General features: G+C 36.2%; 1 protein-coding gene across 3 annotated transcripts; it reads left to right on the top strand.

The window, feature by feature from the left end:
• The first annotated feature begins 7,832 nt into the window (after nucleotides 1-7,832).
• On the top strand, nucleotides 7,833-16,669 carry LOC117626253 (protein argonaute 10). 3 transcript variants are annotated; one of them, XM_034357925.1, is made up of 22 exons: nucleotides 7,833-8,420; nucleotides 9,406-10,047; nucleotides 10,348-10,556; nucleotides 10,800-10,949; nucleotides 11,041-11,174; nucleotides 11,308-11,417; nucleotides 11,503-11,609; nucleotides 11,863-12,001; nucleotides 12,108-12,224; nucleotides 12,444-12,551; nucleotides 12,673-12,744; nucleotides 13,059-13,181; nucleotides 13,282-13,441; nucleotides 13,576-13,697; nucleotides 14,071-14,208; nucleotides 14,291-14,433; nucleotides 14,659-14,721; nucleotides 14,928-14,991; nucleotides 15,075-15,210; nucleotides 15,315-15,388; nucleotides 15,871-15,997; nucleotides 16,159-16,669. In XM_034357925.1, exons 2-22 carry the CDS (start codon nucleotides 9,553-9,555, stop codon nucleotides 16,338-16,340), a joined length of 2,973 nt encoding a protein of 990 aa, XP_034213816.1. In that variant the 5' UTR covers nucleotides 7,833-8,420; nucleotides 9,406-9,552; the 3' UTR covers nucleotides 16,341-16,669. The 3 variants fall into 3 exon arrangements, with proteins under 3 accessions (XP_034213816.1, XP_034213814.1, XP_034213823.1); XM_034357923.1 differs by lacking the exon at nucleotides 7,833-8,420 and adding an exon at nucleotides 8,456-8,470; XM_034357932.1 differs by lacking the exon at nucleotides 7,833-8,420 and having other exon boundaries at nucleotides 9,953-10,047; nucleotides 10,331-10,556.
• The last annotated feature ends 3,543 nt before the right edge of the window (nucleotides 16,670-20,212 follow it).

The raw sequence follows: 20,212 nt of genomic DNA, 5'->3' as shown, positions 1-20,212 counted from the left end.
GCGCACGAACTAGTAACTCTACTAATGCATTGTGGGGAATTCCCGTCGTTGATGCATTTGAGTAAACTTAAAGGATTCTTTCTTTAGTCCCCTTTTTTTCTTTTGCTATGATTCTTCATTTTTCATGATGGAAGGTGGCAGTACCATTGGCATGATGACAATGGCCTAATAAATAATGAGGGTCTTTAGGAATTATGTGAATGGATTCTCAGAGGGCCTACTTAAATTCTGTGGTTTGATTCTTTGAACACACATTTTGCTAATTACTAGAATCTTTTGAGTGATTTGCCAATGTGGACCAAGGCAAACCCCAATGAAGAGCTTTTAGGTTGGAGCTCAATTGCCTTGAGGGTTACAACGCCACATTATGAATCAACTGCATATTATAGTGCCTAGTGGCCACCACCACATTATGAGCTTTTAGGTTTTTCCTTTTAGTCAAATTATGAGCTTTTTTATTTATATAAAAGCGATATACTATAAATTAATTTAATCTATAGAAAGAGGAATTTTAACTTAAATTTAAGAAGATAAGATTATTACCCGCACCTATAATTATGAGTTGATTTCATTTGTTTTTTTTGGTTCGGATTGAAGCTCAATTGTTCTGCTTTCAACACTTTTATCATCAACCCATCAGTATTGGACAATTTTGACTGGAGCCCACATGCCTTTATAGGAATGTGCAGTTGTAGTGGACGTCTGCATAGCACTGATTGAGATTTGGTGACCTTAGCCCTTAGGTTAATGTGGCCATGGCATTGCACTTTTTTTCACCCAAGGAGGGGCAAAGCTTTGTGTGACAGCTGCAGTTTTTCGTTGCTTGTTTTAAGGGAAATCTGACAGTACCCATTGGCAAAGATTTTTCCACCTTGGCAATGGCAGCAGTCTTACCATTTCCATATAACTCTAGCTTCACTTTAAAATGCACAAAAAAAGTTACTGAAAATATTTCATACCTATTATTTGATGTGGTTTTAAAGATGAAATCTTAAAGCAAAAGCCAAAAGCCAAAAGCCAGCCTTGCCCTTCGTATGGTTCCTTTTTCACAGCCCTCTGGCTCAGTGGCTCTGGTCCTAGTACTGCCTATTCCAAGATGTAATCTACTCAACGAAATATTGTACAGAGTACAGTCTTGCATGCCTGCTAGCTCATAACTCTCTTTGTTGTTTTCTTGGGTCGACATCTCTAGCTCTAGACTCTCAGCATTGCATAATTAAGCACTTTCCACTGTATATCAGAGGATAAAGCCGTTTATTTAGAACAATGTTTGCCTTCTTGTAAACATACATATGCATATCATGTTCTTCTTTCTCTTTTCTTATTTAAGGCACTCCAGCTAATTTTTTAAATCCTAGCTGATGTGTTCCTCTTGCATTGCATTCTGTTAATCATCACATTCACATAAATTGATCCAACAATGGGTTTAATTCTCAAGATTTCTTCTTGGAACAAGTGAAATCACATGACTAAGCCGTTTCTTTTAATTCTCAAGTATGCGTTGCTATTCGAACAATAATGAGCATGTCAAGTAGTCTATAGTATGTAATATTGTTAGACTGTGAATCGAATATCAAATAAGTTCTTAAGTATATATATATATATATAGATGGATAATTTGACAACATATTAAGTAGCGAGTAAAAGAAAACATTACTCGGTGAAGGCCACATATATCTAACTTTCCCCTTTGATGTGCATTATTATTAACTAAAATCCAAAACAGACACAACAGAGACACACAGAGCTTATATAAAGAAGTGCTTATGATCCCAGAGCCTCATGACCTGCGTTTAAATTATAGTATATACTGAATTGACCCAAAAGAAACAGAAAACTGTATCTAAATAATAAATAGTAATGAATTAATGATGCAGAAAAATAACATATACAAGGAATGCAATTTAAATGAATATAGCAAGCAGAGCACGAGCACCTGTGGAGCAAAATGCACGCTTGTGTTTTCTTTTTCTTCTGTGAATTGCACGCTTGCGTTGACGGACGCAAACAAATACCCCACAAGGAATTGGCTTCACCTCAATAAATATTTTATAATTCTAGAAAAATAAAAATAAAAATTTGGAGTAATTTTATATTTTTAATCACTATAACTTTAAGTTTGTGTGAGAATAAGAATTTAAAATTTTTATAAAAAAAAGAATCGAAAACTATAAATGGTGGTGGTGGTGCTGCCGGACATATGTCATTGTTATGGTAACTTCCTTCCTTTTTTAATGTCAGAAGACTCGTCTTTATACAATTCCTTTAACCATGCCTAGTAAATGTTGAACCATCTCCCTCCCAACATTCCCAATAAATAATCCTCTGACTAAAGAATGGCCTGTATGTAAGTCCACAATAAGAGAATACAGAATTTCCCTTTTGAAGTCTTATTGGATCTGAAATGAACCTTGAAGCTAGGCTCTCAAGCTCCACCACCAATTCACTAAAAAAATATTTCTAGAACATAGCATATGGGTGGCTAATGTTGTAAATTTGGACCACATATTCATGTCAGAATAAATTTAATCAATAATTTAGATTTATAGTATGGCGAAACTTTTAATTATATGAGTGATTGATATTATATTATGTTGTGCATTATATGTTAGAACAAGATTCATATTGACAACTAGCAAAATAGTATGGTATTAGATTGTTTAGCAAGAAACATGGCTATGAACTTTCTATAGTTGAAGATATATAGATAACAAAAAATTTGAAGTGAGAGAACCCATATGTTTTTGTTTTGTTTTTTTTATTTTTTAATACTAAGAAGCTCTTATGGGTGAGTAGAAAACTTCATGAATTTAAGAAAATTGAAGTTGCCTTTTACTTGTATGGAAAAAAAAAACTTGAATACATTAGTAGCATATGTTTACTTATTCAAAGTAAATTTGAGAATTAAGAATAGAAAAGAGAATGAACGAGTATGCGATCAACTGCCTCTTATTAATCTAATCCTTAATGTTTCAGATATTAGGGAAATCACATAACTCATACCCTCAACAAAATTCAAATGAGAAAGAAGAAAAAAAAGAGATTAAGTATTCTGTCATCAGCAGGCCCCAAAAAAGAAAAGTATTTTGTCATCATATCACATTCACACAGGAGCACTGAAGGTGATGATGGAACAGTGCAAACTGTGCTCCTCCTCCTGAATCCTGATGCAGGTTAAAATAAAGTATATACAAGGGAATTGGAGAGGTGGGTCTAGAACTAGATAGACTGATCCATTAATTACATGAATAACCCTTTCATATTCAATCTTTCATATACTTGGAAAGAAACACAAATGTCCCTAACAAAGCAAAGCACCCAACAATTTTGAGATAGGTGGAGAAAATTATAGGCAGCAGCAGCAATAGAGCAGTGCAAAACATTGGAATGTGTTATATATATTTATATTAATTATGTACAATATTTTTCATACGTTGTGGAGATTGTGCCCCACCACACGCACTGTCCTCCTCCTCAATTGGCCCAAACATTTTACTCGGGAAACACCCATCCCGTACACATCCCCACCACCGCACCCACCACCTCCGCTCTCTCTCTCTCTTCTTCTATTCTTTCTCAAATATCCGTCTTTCTTGTCCACAAACACAAAACACATTGTGATTTGTGAACAGTGATGTTGAAATGCGAATATTCAATATTCAATATTCAATATTCAATATTCCCTTCCCTCCTCCACCTATCAATTTCCTCTTCTTTTATATATATATTTGGTGACAAAAACAAATTTGGTGACCCCAAAAGAAAACAAAGCTTGCCCATCTATCATAAGTATGCTTTGTCCCTATAACGTAGTATATCCTTTTACCATCGAAATGGGAAAAAAAAATCCAAAACCCCTATGCCAAAACAAAACCAGCCCATGCTCCTACAAACCCACGGCCACAAAACCCATCTCTCAATTTACTTATGTTTTTTTGTTTTCTTTTGTGCATGGGAGGAGCAATGATTCGGTGCATTTATTGTATTGTGGAGTTTTGTGAGCATGCCAGTAAAACTTATCCACGTAGAGGGGGGAGGGGATGGTATGACTCCATGGATTATTGTAGTACTCACATCACGAGATCTTCTGATGTGACTGAAAGTCCAAGGCAAGTGGTCCTCTGCCCTATCCAAAGTTAGGGGTTTTTTTTCCTTTGGTGCATACACATACATACAAGTCAAATGCATGGCGTGCAAGCTTACAACAGTTGTATATTGGAAAAGGCAAGAACTTAAATAGTTTTTGTTTCAAAATTTACCATTGACATGGGACAACAAGGTTTGAAATTGGAGGAGATTGAGTATGAAGATATATTTTCTTCTTATTATAAACGTTACTTGTGAGAAGAGTAATCTTTCGTATATTTGCATAAGTTGTGATATGAGACTGACACGACACGACGTGACAAAACACAAATATAACATTTGCATTGAATTAGTTGCGTAACACAAACAATACTGCCTTTCTAAAAGAGCAACATAACACCATACACATAATTTGTTAAAACCTGATTTATATTGAATATTTACAAAGAAATATGAAGTGACAGAATTAAGGTATGTGGATTTACTATGAGTCGTAGTTTTTAAGGTCAGATTTTGAAGGGATATATATATATATATATGAAAGAGATGGCATACACACTCGATGGTAGTTGACTGTTCTAACGACCGTTGATCTTTTATTATGATGTTGAACCGTCAAAGGAGTAATGATAATCAAGCCCACCAATCACAACCGTCCAAAATATACTCATCAAAGCTTATTTGATTTCCCACCATCTTTGCGACTGTGATGTACTGGGGGTGGGACCCAATTCTCCTCCAAGTCCAGGATGTCATCATAGACAATCACTGCTCGTGTATGTTTTGTCCTTTTCTGTTGCCCCACAAATCCAACCACACCATATCCAGAACGTACTTGGTCTTTCGACAACCCATCATACCACTGACCCTGTGCTCCTCGCACTGATGATGATTGAAAGTTTGGCCATTTTTTTCATCAAAAAATACCATTGACATTTTTCGGACTGGAAAAGATCTCTGTGGCCTTTACACTTACATATTCATATTCATTTTTTATACATATATTATTTTAAAGACATTTCTTATTAAAAAAAGCGATAATATACTAAACTCACACACAAAGTACACATTCATATATATATATATATATATATATAAACACCAAATTCACTTGCTAAACTCACACACACGACAAATCAAAATAGCCAAAAGTATAGGCGTTAATACCCCCCGATAAGGGAAGACAATTCTCCCATAATTGAGCATTAATAAGGGAATGATCCAAAGTAGCTACATCATGAACTAAGAAGTTGGCTTCATGATAAATGTATTTAAGTATGATGTCTACAGAAAAATTGGCCAGCTCCAAGAAGTTTCCTTTTCATCGAGGACTCGTTTGATAAGGAGTTCTTATGGAATTGTCCGAGGGATATGATATCTCTAAAGGAGGGCATGGATTCTCTAAGGACCTTCATCTTCGTATTAACATAATCAATGACTAATTTAAGGGAGTCTCCTTCCACTATAGCTTTCTTCACTCTCTACTCAGTTCATAAGCAAGAGCATCATTTAGAGCTTGGCATTCTGCAATCACAACACTGGTGTTGTTGCCTATTCTTATTTATATTACCATTTGGAAGCCCGTTAATTTCCATCATAACCATGCATCGTAGCTATATTGTGCTGGAAAGAACCATCGAAAGTAACTTTGATCCAGCCTCCCTATGTGGTTTTCAATAGTTCATAACCAAGTTATTCCTCATTTTCTTTTGAAAATTAATTTAAAAGAAGCTGCCTCAGAGATACTTGAGATTTGATAGAAAAAGGTTATTTATTTATTTATTTATCTTTCCAGTTTTGATACTTGAACGTGAGCTCGTGTGCCAATTTAGTACCTAAACCATAATTTGTCCAAACTTAGTACTCATCTTAGTTTTTGGGTGTTTATTTTCTCACTCCCCTTTTGTTCACTTACACTCCCTTTTATTTTTAAATATTTTTTACTATAATATACAAGGGAGTGTAAGTGGACAAAAGATGAGGGAGAAAATCAGCTCCCTAATTTTATTGTCCAATAAGTACCAAATTACACTTCTTAAGAATGATTAACAGCTTAGGAGCAAATTTAATCATTCAAGCACACTAGTTACTAAACTCTCTCATTTGATAAAACCAAAAAACCTAAGAGAGAATACCCCTAGCCGCCACCCCTTTTGGAGTGGTGACTACCATGCTTTTTGTCCCATGTTCCTCTCTTTTTCCTTTCCTCTCCACTTCCTCTCCTTCCCATTCTCTTTGCTTCTCCCTCCCGCATCATCTCCCTCTCTACTTCGTTAGCACATTTATGGTATAATTCTATAACAGATCTATGCATATCTATCTCTTTTTTTTTTTTTTTTTTCCGGTGTATCTACTCTATTTGCCAAAAAGGAAAGTCAATTGGTGTGAATTTGTTATCTTTTGGTGCTTGAGGACAGTCGGTTGGCTTTGTGACAACGAGATTGCAATCCAGATGGTTTAGTTTCTTTATTTTTGGAATAGGTCTCTGAAACTCTGTTTAGGTTTTTTGTGTAGATCTCATCTCTCCTTTGTGAGAGTTTTTATTTGTACTATTTTGGCATGGTTTTTCCAAGTTTTATATCTTTTTTATTTTTATGAATTTGCAATCTTAGTTTTGATGCCTATGCCATAGTTTCTTATGTCTTGCTTGATCGTTAGTAGAGACACACTTGATTGATTTAATATTGATGTTGGATTTCTCAGTAATTATAATGGTTCTTTGTGGTTAGTGGTTTTTTTGGTTGAATTATGAACGAAATTCTAAAATTTCACAAAAATAAATTAAAATAATATTGTGTCATAAAATTATGAATATGACATTGTAAAATACATAGTAGTAATACTAAAACACATTTTTCAGCTGTTTGTGTGACATGCTAGGTTGTTAGGTAGTCAATTAAAACCGTACATTCAAATATGATTTTACTTTTTTTTTTAAAAAAAAAAATGCTGAAAACATGATTTCACTTATTCAATTGCTTTCATTCACAGTTCAACAATATAATATCTTAGGCTATTTGAAAAATAAAATGTCAAAAATACCCATATACCTGTTAAGTATAAAATTATGTAGATTTCAATATCATGCTTTATACATCAAGAAGAGGTGGATAGGGAACATATGGCAGACCCCTAAATGCAACGGTAGTTGCCAAATCATATCACACTTTTTAGGAAAGAGGAAAAAAAGAAGGAAAAAAAAATTAGGCCCCCATGAAGTGAACAGTTGAATATAAGGTAGATCTCAATGCAGTGAATCAGAGCAATAGGTCCAAACTCCAAACCGCAGAAAAAGCAGAAAAAAAGAAGAAGCTGTGGGTGGACCCAAGTCCCGTCTCATCTCATCTCATCCCCATAGAAATATATATAGAATGGAGCGTTACAGGCTTTGTCATAGTCTTTTACCAAAGCATTAAGCCAGCAAAAGCCAGTGGGAAGTTGTGGTTCTGGTTCTTGTGGGTACATAAAAAAACATCACATGTACAGATAAAAATAATAATGAAGATGAAAGATTTAAAAAGATTAATAACTTAAGAGAAAATGGGAGATTTACAAAATCAAACAGGGACTAGACAGTAGCGGTACTGAGAAGGGAGGAGCACAAATGGAGAAGTCTGCAGAACAGAGGACTGCAAGTTCGAATTATTCTTCTTCCGTGTATGATTGCTTTTATAAATACTCAGTGCTCTTTTGGACGCACACCCATTTCCTCCCAATTACCCTTCCACACTCTCTCTCTCTACCTCTGGTTTTCTTTCTTTTTATAATAAATGGTCTTTGCTACGTCCCCGAGGCTGCGCTGTTGGTCCAGAACAGAACCCAAACTGAAGAGATAGAGAGAGATAGAGAGATGGGTTTCTTTTAGTATTTGGAGAGAGATAGAAAGAAGCCATATTTAAAAGCAAAGACGCAGGGCCTCACAAGCCTTTTACACGTGATAAAGAAAACACCAAAAGCACTTGCATGCGTGTATAAAGATTCATCATCATCCTCATCACTCCCCCCTCTCTCTCTAAAACACTCCCATATCTCTCTCTCTCTCTCTCTCTCTCTCTCTAAATCTGAATCTTCACACAACCCATCTTTTAAATCTCTCCCCTTTTGGCTCCCTTTTAATCACTTCACGTTCTTTGGCAATTACAGCTTTAAAGCCTCCAGTTTTTATTTTTGTTTTCAAAGATCACTGCTTTGATTTGTTTGTTGAGAGATAGAGTGACTCAGTGAGTTCTTAACTGCTTGCTAGCTCTCATCAGTTATTGTTCTGCAAAAAGAGGAGTGCTTCCTAGCTAGTCCATAGTTGCTGCTGCTGCTCAGTTTAAATGGCTGGTTGGTTGGTGAGTGAAGTTTTGAGCTTTGTTTCTTTTGGCCTCTCTTGGACTTCGTGGTATTTAATACACTTTCTTTCTCCGTGGCATTAATTTTGGGTATCCTTCGGATGGTGATTTTACTGCCTTTTCAATGTTTATTCCTTCTCCTTGGATATGTTCTTGATTTTTGTTTCTTCTGAGTGTTTTTATTCTGCCTTCCGTTGCAGTCTAAGGTTCTCAAATCTGTCTACACAAATTAAATTATTATTATATTTCATTTGAGATATAAATGTTTTTTCCTATGTTTTTATCTGCTTGGGCCTATTCATTCTTATGTGATATTTTTATCAAAATTTCAGTTTTGGGTACCAGACAGGCTCAAGACACTGGTTTTGTCTACTGGGTATTTCCAGTTTTCGAGTTTCTGTTCACTTATTTACTATAATATTGTAATTGATATTGTCTAAACGATTCATGGGCATTGGGCTGCTTATGGAAGCATCTAGACTAGAGGAGAGGAACACTTGGGTTTTGGGTGATAGTCTGTTTTGTCTCTGCATTTATGATTTTTCCTTCTGTTTGGGATTTCGTGTTGTATGATTCTTCTTGGCAGGTCTTTGAGATTGTTTATTTAATTTGTTCTTTTTCTTCTTCTTCTTCTTTACTGAATGGCTCTGCAAATTACAAGTCAGAGGAAACTGTAGCTCTTTCTGGATTTTGGTATTCAGTTTTGTATGTATATGTATTTATTTTTTTAAGCGGTCAATCTGCTGAAACAGAGGTGAATAGTTGAACTTTCTGTTTTTGCGAAGGAATAGTAATGCTTGTCATAATCTTCAACAAAAAGCAAAGGCTGGGCATTTATTTACCCGTACTTTTTTTACTTTGCGTATGAGACTGATGAAATTGAACTCTCATTATAATTTCCATTTAGTCACCGTTTTAGAATTTTTCTGGGTTCCTTTTTAAGCTGACATGCAATTTTTCTCTATTTGTTTTTGGGTTTTTCCAGGGAAATTAGTCTTAAATCTGTGGGAGAATTTTGAGTGAAAGACAAGAAGGGAAGGAAGACATTGTGTTTCTGTGTCATCTGGTGAAGCTTTATCCTTTTGAACAAGTGCTTGTGCTTTGTATTTTCAGTTTCTGTTAGCAAAGCAACATGCCTATAAGAAAAATGAAAGAGAGCTCAGAGCAACACCTTGTGATCAAAACCCATTTACAGAACCCAGTGAACCCAGTTCAGAAGCAACCTAAGACTGCCCAAAATGGCAAAGGTCCACCGCCTCAAGAACCTCACAACCCCAAAACCCATAACCAAATTTCACCTCCAACAAAAAACAGAGGAAGAAGAAGGGGTAGAGGTGGTCGGAAATCTGATCAAGGCGATGTTTGTATGCGACCGAGTTCACGGCACTGCACTGTGGCTCATATTCCTGCCTCACCAAGCTTTGCTAGTCCTCCTGTAGCTAGTACTCCAAATGGGTATGTGGAAAATGGTGGCAACTCGTGTTCGATGGAGATGGGCTTTCCTACTTCGAGCAAGTCTTTGAGTTTTGCTCGTAGGCCTGGTTTTGGACAAGTTGGGATAAAGTGTATTGTAAAGGCCAACCATTTCTTTGCAGAATTACCAGAGAAGGACTTGAACCATTATGATGTAAGCTCCTTTTCTTTGATGGGTTATTTTCACAATAAACCTCTCTATTAATGTGCTGTACTAAAAATTGAATTGGTGTTTCCGTTCTGTCATAATATTTGGGACCCTTAATCTGATATTCATTATGTTGATGGTGTTGTTTATTTTCGCATTTCTGTTGCATTGCAGAAGAAATTGAAAGAAGCACTGTTTTCATCCTGTCCTTTTCTTCGAATAGCATTTATGATATTTGAATTTGGCCTTCAATTTTGTTCTAAATGTTTTTTTGCCTTTTCACCATCAGTGATCTGACTCCTGCAGGTTTGTATAACTCCCGAAGTTGCATCAAGAAGTGTGAACAGAGCCATCATGGCTGAACTGGTGAGATTGTACAAAGAATCTGACTTAGGAATGAGACTGCCTGCTTATGATGGTAGAAAGAGTCTGTACACTGCTGGTGAGCTGCCCTTTGCTTGGAAGGAGTTCAACATTAAGCTTGTTGATGAACCGGACGGAATCAACGGCCGAAAGTAAGGACATTGCCTCCCTTTTCCTTCTGTTTCACACCATGCCTCATTTTGCCCTCTACGCTTTATCTAAAGACTCAATTGGATTATAATAATATCTAACATGAATGAATGAGAGACAATGAAGTCAAAGAAATTTATTTTGTTCTATTTTCTATAGCACTTTGAATACATGACGAGCAATTGGATTTTATCATTATAATACCCAAATAATTAATTTTAGATTACCTGTATATAATATTTCAGAAGAGAAAGAGACTATAAAGTGGTGATTAAATTTGTTGCACGAGCAAACATGCATCATCTGGGACAGTTTCTGGCTGGTAAGTGTGCTGATGCTCCCCAGGAAGCGCTCCAAATTCTTGACATTGTATTAAGGGAGCTCTCCAATAAAAGGTATAATTTATTACAGAATTTGTGACTGCTACGTTCTACTTCAGATTGAATTTATTTATTATTTTTCTCACCAAGTCTTCATTTGGTGAAGGTACTGCCCCATTGGGAGATCCTTCTTTTCACCTGATATCAGAACACCACAACGGCTTGGTGAGGGGTTGGAGTCGTGGTGCGGATTTTATCAAAGTATAAGGCCTACTCAAATGGGTCTTTCCCTCAATATTGGTAAGTAATTTGAAGTTACTTGAATTTTTGAAAGGAAATTACTCATGGTTTGTTTCAAATGATTGCTCTTGTTTCAAATGATTGCTCAAATGATCTCTCACATATTTTATTCCTCTATTTTCATCATTTGTAGATATGGCTTCAGCTGCATTTATTGAGCCTCTCCCTGTAATAGAGTTTGTTGCCCAGCTTCTAGGCAAAGATGTATTATCTAGGACATTGTCTGATTCTGACCGTGTAAAGGTACTTAATACTTAATTATTTGCTGATGTGCTTTCTCTCATACCATATGATTTAATCTAAAATGTCACTTTTAAATGTCGGCCAGATTAAAAAGGCTCTTAGAGGAGTGAAAGTTGAAGTTACGCACAGAGGGAGTGTTCGAAGAAAGTATCGAGTGTCAGGATTGACATCTCAACCTACAAGAGAACTTGTGTAAGTTTGAAGCAGCTCTAGCTTAAATTTTTCTGTCAGGTCTAGTGGTTATTGTTCTTGTACTCTATCTTTTTCCATTTTTCCCTCTCTCTCTCTCTCTCTCTCTCTCTCTCTCTCTCGCTCTCTCTCTCTCTCCCCCTCCCTTTTCCTTGATAGGATGCAAAGCCAGAAAATAATGTAGAATCCTTTTTTTTCATAGCATTCTTGATCGAATTGTGCTAGTGTTCTATTTGCTGACACTATCTTTGTTCAGGTTTCCTGTTGATGAGAACTTGACCATGAAGTCAGTAATTGAATACTTCCAGGAGATGTATGGATTCACCATTCAACAAGGGCACCTTCCTTGCCTTCAAGTTGGAAATCAGAAGAAGGCAAATTACTTACCCATGGAGGTCAGTAATGGTCACTAAAAAAAATCTCATCTTCCCAATGATTATTTACTTACAATTTCCTTTCCAAATTTCTTATGTGGGATTTACACACTTTACACTTCTGCAGGCCTGCAAAATTGTTGAGGGGCAACGATATACAAAAAGGTTGAATGAGAAGCAAATTACCGCTCTGTTAAAAGTTACATGTCAAAGACCAAGGGATCGTGAAAATGACATCCTGCAGGTAAGTCTTTTAAAGATTTAGGTAATCACTCATATTTCTGGAGCCTACGTGCAGGCCGTTAAGAGAAAAAATCGAACACCATAAACCAAATACACATGTAGTTATGTTTATATTAAATAATGTAATTTGATGATTTCTGTTAAAACTATGTTACCCTGTCGGTCATGGTTATGCTCGTAGAAATTTTAATTTATCCTTTTGACATTAAAACACAAACAGACTGTTCAACACAATGCGTATGACCAAGACCCTTATGCGAAGGAGTTTGGAATCAAAATCAGTGAAAAACTAGCTTCAGTTGAGGCTCGAATTCTTCCTGCCCCTTGGGTATGCTGCCCCTCTTCATACCACTTTTTGTTAAATGTTTTAATTCAGAAAATATTCTCATTGTTGTTATAAAGAAAAAAAAGAATACATGTTGACCATCTCATGGCACCCTTACCTGCAGCTGAAATATCATGAAACTGGGAAAGAAAAGAATTGTTTGCCTCAAGTTGGTCAGTGGAATATGATGAACAAGGTACCACACTTATCTACTGCAGTCACTTCTTTAAATTTGTTAATATTTTGCTAGGCTACCTTTAGGCTTTTCTGAATGGAATAACTCCGTATTTGTATGTACATGAATGTGCCAAATTTCCCATTAAACCAGGCTTTTCTGAATGTAATAACTCTGTTTTTGTATGAAAACCCTTGTGTTACAATCCAGACTACTGTGCTTAAGAGTTTTCATTTCATAATTTCCTCCAGTATCTTTTCAGGGATTGTACGGTTTTATCAGTCATAATCTCTTCCTTACATGATTCCTACTACTGATTTTTTGGTTTGATGCAGAAAATGATTAATGGAATGACTGTCAGTCGGTGGGCTTGTATTAATTTTTCACGGAGTGTGCAAGAGAGTGTCGCACGTGGGTTTTGTAATGAACTTGCTCAAATGTGTCAAGTATCTGGAATGGTATTTTTCTTTTTTCTTAATGCAAGTGTTTTCTATTTTGTCATATCTGCATGCTTTTAGATCAAACATTTGGGTTATAAATATGTTTTTTGTTTTGTAGGAATTTAATCCAGAACCTGTAATTCCAATCTACAATGCCAGGCCTGAGCAAGTAGAGAAAGCTTTGAAGCATGTTTATCATGCATCCATGAACAAAACTAAAGGAAAAGATTTAGAGCTCCTACTAGCCATTTTGCCTGACAACAACGGGTCCCTGTACGGTATGCCATATATGCCGGTGCTTTCACTTAAGATAGTTTATTAACCTTTGGCTTGATATGCTCAAAGGTGACCTTTAAACTTAAGATTAGATCTGGAATTGCATATTTAATGTAACATGATTCTGCTATTTTAGGTGATATCAAGCGAATATGCGAAACAGATCTTGGTTTAATATCACAATGCTGTCTCACAAAGCATGTTTTCAAGATCAGCAAACAGTACTTGGCTAATGTGTCCCTGAAGATAAATGTGAAGGTTTGTTCAATTTCACAATATAATGAATACATGATGCTACAAAATTTCAAATTCATTTCACTCTATCATGTATTAACCATGAGAGGTGATTTGACAACAATCAGTTTACACGTGAAAAATTCCTAGACAATGTGCGACTCCATTAAGCATGAATGAGCTGATTTTTATGGCATGACTTGAGACAAAGTCACTAGTTTGAGAATTACAGCATCCTGTTTCGTTATTTATATTTTCTTATTTCATATATATGGTAAACATAATTGCCTCTTGTGGAGTCATTGTAAACCTTTTCTATTTATTTCGAACGGAAATTATCATTTTTGTCCCTATAATGACTGAATCCTGATGCGTTTTAGATCCATCCATTGTGCAGATGGGCGGCAGAAATACTGTTCTTTTGGATGCTATAAGCTGCAGGATACCTTTAGTCAGTGATATACCAACCATAATCTTTGGAGCAGATGTGACTCACCCTGAGAATGGAGAAGATTCCAGCCCCTCAATTGCTGCTGTAAAGGCCTTTACTACCTGGAACTTCTTTCTGCAATATATGCTGAAACCTTTGTTGCTAATGGATGTTTGTACTTATGCAGGTAGTAGCTTCCCAGGACTGGCCTGAAGTGACCAAATATGCTGGATTAGTTTGCGCTCAGGCTCACAGACAAGAACTCATACAAGATTTGTATAAAACATGGCAGGACCCTGTTCGTGGCACAGTCAGTGGTGGCATGATCAGGTATGAGAACTCTACAATCACTTCTTCTCTCAATCTAGTCTACATCATTTTTGCCCTCATATTTGCTTGTAGCATCCTTGGCTTGCCCACCACTCTTGCAAACCCATTTTGTTCCTTGGATCTTCTGCTTGCACACAATGCAACTCCATGCTGGAAGTTGTTGCATTTTACTCTTTTTTGAAGGTGTTAATATTCTATCTCAATATCATATTCTCTTTTGTCCAGGGATCTTCTGGTTTCGTTTAGGAAAGCAACAGGGCAGAAGCCATTAAGGATTATATTTTACAGGTAAATGTCTTGTATACCTAGTGCCGGTGTATGCATGACTTAATTTGACATTGGTACTTCATGTTGTTAACAAACACTCAGATTACCCTTGATCTAGCTTCTTTTGTGACAACTCCTGATGTGAGATATATGCGTCTGTTTTTCCCCTTTTTTCCCCTTATTTTGTGGTGCTTTTTTCTTATTTTAATGGCAAATATTCTGAGCAGGGACGGTGTAAGTGAAGGGCAATTTTATCAAGTCTTACTTTATGAGCTAGATGCAATCCGGAAGGTGAGAAGTGATTATCACTAGTATCAGATTATTGGAGATGAAAGTGGAAATTTCTGTTGCATTGATAAGTAATCTCCATACAGGCGTGTGCTTCGCTGGAACCGAACTATCAACCGCCAGTGACTTTCATTGTGGTGCAAAAACGGCACCACACACGATTATTTGCTAATAACCATAGGGACAGAAGCAGCATAGACAAGAGTGGGAACATATTGCCTGGTAAAGTTCAATTATCATGGAAACTTTTGTCTCTCGTGCTGTACTGACTCGTACTGATACTGAGAGTTCCGTGTTCTATGTGTTCATTGTTTTATTGTTTTCAGGCACTGTGGTTGACACTAAGATTTGTCATCCGACAGAGTTTGATTTTTATCTCTGCAGTCATGCTGGTATTCAGGTACCAAATTGTATTAATCTTTTTACAAACATATAAATGTATCTCACTGAAACCATTTTCCATGAAGTCTAAAACAATCATGTTTCAAAAATTCACTTTTGCCATCAAGTGAGGCATGCAATGGGTGAGAATAAGATTCTACAGTTTGATCTATGGGCAAGCCCAACAACTCATTAGAAGGTTCTTTCTAAAGAGCAAGTGATTGGGGGATAGAATTTCTAATAGATCCTAAATTTTCTATAATACTTTTAGTCCTATCTTGGGAAAGTTCTTTCTCTTTTTTCTGGGGGATTAGGGTTTAGGGGAAGGTTTTTGAGAGGTTTTTGAGAATGATGATGATATCTTAATTTCTAATAAGATATGGTTGTACCCATATAGTTATCTTATAAACAAAGATTAATTGCATATTGTTTCTTTTGCTATTCGTTATATTCTTAAAATCTTTGAAGGTTGAATGTATAAATATTTACCTCATATGGCAGGGGACAAGTCGTCCGGCTCACTACCATGTTCTTTGGGATGAGAATAATTTTACTGCTGATGGAATCCAGTCATTGACAAACAACCTTTGTTACACATATGCAAGGTGCACGCGCTCCGTCTCTGTTGGTAAGCCCTTATTATGTTGCTGAATAATTTTTTGCTCGCGAGCAATCATTTCTCCAGAGAATGCAAAGCCATGACAGACTAGGATTCTAGCTGCAAAAAGTTCAACTATGTGCTTTAAAAGTTGTAGTTAGATTGACCAAATTCTGTGGCTCCTTTTGCAGTACCTCCGGCATATTATGCACATTTGGCTGCTTTCCGTGCTCGATTCTATATGGAGCCAGATATGCAGGAGAATGGCTCTACTGGTCATACTGCCAAGGGTACACGGGCTGCAGGAGAGACTGGGGTCCGGCCATTGCCAGCCTTGAAGGAGAACGTAAAGAGAGTAATGTTTTACTGTTAGATGTAGAAGAGGATTGATGGTTTGGTTGCCAAGACGAGCTAGCCATAAATGATGCTGCAATCATAAGATCGTTCACTGTTAGATTCGTTCTTTGTATATGGACCATTCATGAATGGTTCAAGGTCTTCCAGTTTAACCTAGCAGGAGGGAAGAAAAGAAAGGGTATTTCAACTTAGATCAGTGGTTATAGCGTTAGAGTTCTTTGATCATAGGTAGCAGGTCCTTGTTCTCTTGCAGTGTAGACCCCATTATGGGAAGTTTATCAGTTCTAGCCTCTGTAAAGAAATGTTAATTAATCAATCAAATTTATATGTAGGAAAATTTTGCCTAAGTCTTCAAAGATGCTTCTCAAAACTACCAGTCTTGGCAGTTTTGCTGGAGAAGTATCTCAGAATGAATGAGAAGAATTGCAAGTTATTAACTGCGATTCCTTCTGCAATTTACCAGTTACTCAGCAATAAATTGCTATCACGACCAAACAATCTGAACTCACAAAGGCAGCCAAAACTACGAGAGTAACTTACCTACAATGGTTAAACCAAAAAAATAACTTATTACCTACACTGGGATGTTGTCGACATCCTAAGTTAATCATGCACTATCATACGTTTTAACTTTTTTATATAGCAGTGCGTGAGTAGTTTGAGATACTGTTACATTGGCGATCTAACTTTTTTATATAGCAGTGCGTGAGTAGTTTGAGATACTGTTACATTGGCGTTCCGATTGAAGTAATCCAAAACTACAACTATTGAAAATTACAGCAGTGATAATTAAAGTGGTAGTTAGTGTGGTTGAAGATGGGTTGTCACTTGTCAATCATAATCTGCAGAGGTAAAGTGCTAGCATAATTGATAGTTGATATGGTAAATGTGGTTGTTTGCTGCTGTTGGATGAAATGGACAAATGCAGTATCATTCTTTTAATGGGAAGGACTAGTCATCACGCCTGGTTCTTTTACTCAATTTATATTTGATTTCAAGTACAAACAATTTCCCAAATACTTGTCATGAAGGATGTTACTTGTTTGATAATAGTGGATGAAATGCAAATTCTCACTTTGAAATTAAATTTTCTTATTTTAAAATCAGTAATTATACCTTGCATTATTTCTTTTATTGTGTCAGGTATACATCAGTGGTGGTTCAAGTATTTTTGTACATCCAGTCATCTTTTGTCTGTTGTTGTTCTCACAAACTCCACTCATAATTCTGGCTATAATGCTCCCACCTTTTTCCATTTCCAGCATTTACTTCTTCTTCTGGTAATTAACTCAGCAGTGACATTTTAACTTTTGGTTGAAATGTTTTTACAAGATAATTAACTAGTGTTATAGTTTCGGTTTATGTATTTATACATAACATTTCCCCTTCATGTGACATTAATTTGTCCTTTTTAAAATCACATTCATAAATTCCTTGAACATTCAAAATGCAGATCAAAGTTAGAAATCAAGAAACCCTATGAAATCTCTTCAACTTAATCAGAAGACTCTTAGTATCAACACTACCATATCCCATTAATCTAAAGTGGTCTCAGGTTCGAACCCCCCATGGCACCATGGTACATGCGTATGTGAGAAACACCCCCCCTCCTTATCGCTTGTATGCAAAAAGACTAAAATATATAAGGATTAATCATCGTCCTGTGCTATGCTTCTTAATGTTGGAGAAACCTTGCCCTCTGGATAATTTTTTACTCAGAATGCAACTAAGAAGGCCTTGCTACCAATGGTGGCTCAAGTGCTTGCAGCATCTACATATTTGGTTTGCGACAAATTCAACCTAGTTAATCACCCATCTGATTATTTCCCTTCTCATGAATGATAATTGACATATGAAAAATTGTGGAAAGAGTTGGGAGAATCAAACAAAGTGACGTTTTAGATTATTTATTTTCTCAGGGAAACTGAAAACTCTTTGGAATCTTTTCCATTTATGCATTCTATCAAAAGAGAGGGCCCAAAGTCCAACAACCAACATACAGAGACTCTTCAGAGAGAGAGAGAGAGAGAGAGAGAGAGAGAGAGAGATGGTAAATTACATTTATACTATGAAACTTGGAAACTATTGAAGGGTTTCACATGGGCTCACAGTTGAGAAATTACATCATCAATTGCTATCACATTGCACACTTAGGAAACAGACACAGCCAATCTCACAGATTATTTCTACTGAGAATCCAAATTTGCCAGAATTGATCTGTGTGTCTGGTCTGCGTATGATATGAAGTGATCAAAGTTTATATTATATATTTGTCCTTTTGAAGCCTGAAGCTGGTACTTCAAGCCATATGGCTTCATATTCTATTCTCAATTTGAGAAGGTGAGCATTTAAATGACTGCCTGTGCTGTACTTATCTGGTCCAATATTATTGTCAGAATACAAATAACTTGTCTCATTATCCCCCAACTGCCACAGAATTAATACACAGAGACCAAATTAAAATCATGGTTTCATTTCAACACTCAATTTCAGATGTCTTCTACTTCTACTTTCTTTTCATCTACATCAGATTTTATTTATAGGGAGGAAATAAGAACTTGAAACAATATATACCAGAAATGTGAAGCAAGTATGTTTGTGCCATCATAACCCTATAATTAAGCTGAAAAGGAAGATATATACTGTAACATGCAACGAGCTCAGAAAACCAGATCCTTAAGAAATATTGTTTATTTTTTTTATGTATTTTTGGTTAATAAAGAATCTTCAAATGGTCCAAATTCATTACTCCCATATTCTCAATTAAAGTCTTCCCATATCTCACAAGCAGTTTCATCACCTTATTAGAAAGAAGTTCTGAGAAATAAAATTGGACCCAATCTCATGAAATATGTCAATATTAAGTGTAAATTATGTACACATCATTTAAGACCATATATATGTTATATATGTAGTTGAATGACATTAAATTTATACAAATAAAAAGCCCTCAGCAAGTTGTTTTTCCTGCAACATCCTGTGAAAACACACTGGTAAAAGTCCATTTCACTGCCCCATCTCTCTCTCTTTCTAGAAAACTTCTGATTCTATTCCATACCCTAGCCAATATAATAACCTAGCTAGGGCTTAATCCCCAGTCAATAACATGGATGAAATTTAGGAACCTCCAACTGAGACAAAAATTTCAGGCAAATCGAATTTCAGACCGTATGGTATTGAATGGAAAATCTTAAATTCATGGTAATATCATGAATGTATATGCATACATACATATGAAATCTTGATGCAGGCCGTATGACTAATAATCAAAAAGGGTACGGCAGGTTTGCTCGGTAGCCGTGGCTCAATGACCAAAGTGCCAGTTGAGGATCTTGAAATCATCGAACTGCGTGGAAACACACAGTTTCTGTCATTCAAAACCCTAACAACCCCAAAACAGCTGACATTTCCGAGCAGCTTTCCCACAAAAAAAAAAAATATAAATAAACATGAGCTGAATTAATCAATACATCAATTGACACCACAACAAAAACCCACATACATACTGTCGACTTATTGAGAAACTGAAGATCGTGACATACCTTTTATCTAGGGATTGCAAAGGTTTATGTGGGAATTAGGGTTTGATCTCATGCTACCAATAACAGGTGAAACTGCCACATGATCTGATCTTCCCTAACCAAAATAGGGAGGTTAAGATCATGCTGGCAGCTTCAACTGCTACAAATGCATGATAAGAAAATATGTACAGTACTCGTGATCCTTCCTTTGAGCAAGACTAGAGATTTTGAGAGAGAGGGAGAGAGAGGGGGAGAGAGAGAGAGAGAAGGGGGGCCTTTAATTTGCTAGGTAGTGAGCTAGGGTTTGATGGAAAAGAAAGAAGATGAGAGGAGGGTATAAATAGAGGCAGAAGGTAGAATTATCATT

The sequence above is a fragment of the Prunus dulcis genome, chromosome 1 (assembly GCF_902201215.1).
Source record: "Prunus dulcis chromosome 1, ALMONDv2, whole genome shotgun sequence".
Lineage (NCBI taxonomy): Eukaryota > Viridiplantae > Streptophyta > Magnoliopsida > Rosales > Rosaceae > Prunus > Prunus dulcis.
Note: the sequence above shows the minus strand (reverse complement) of the source record. Positions and strands in the feature narration are given on the sequence as shown.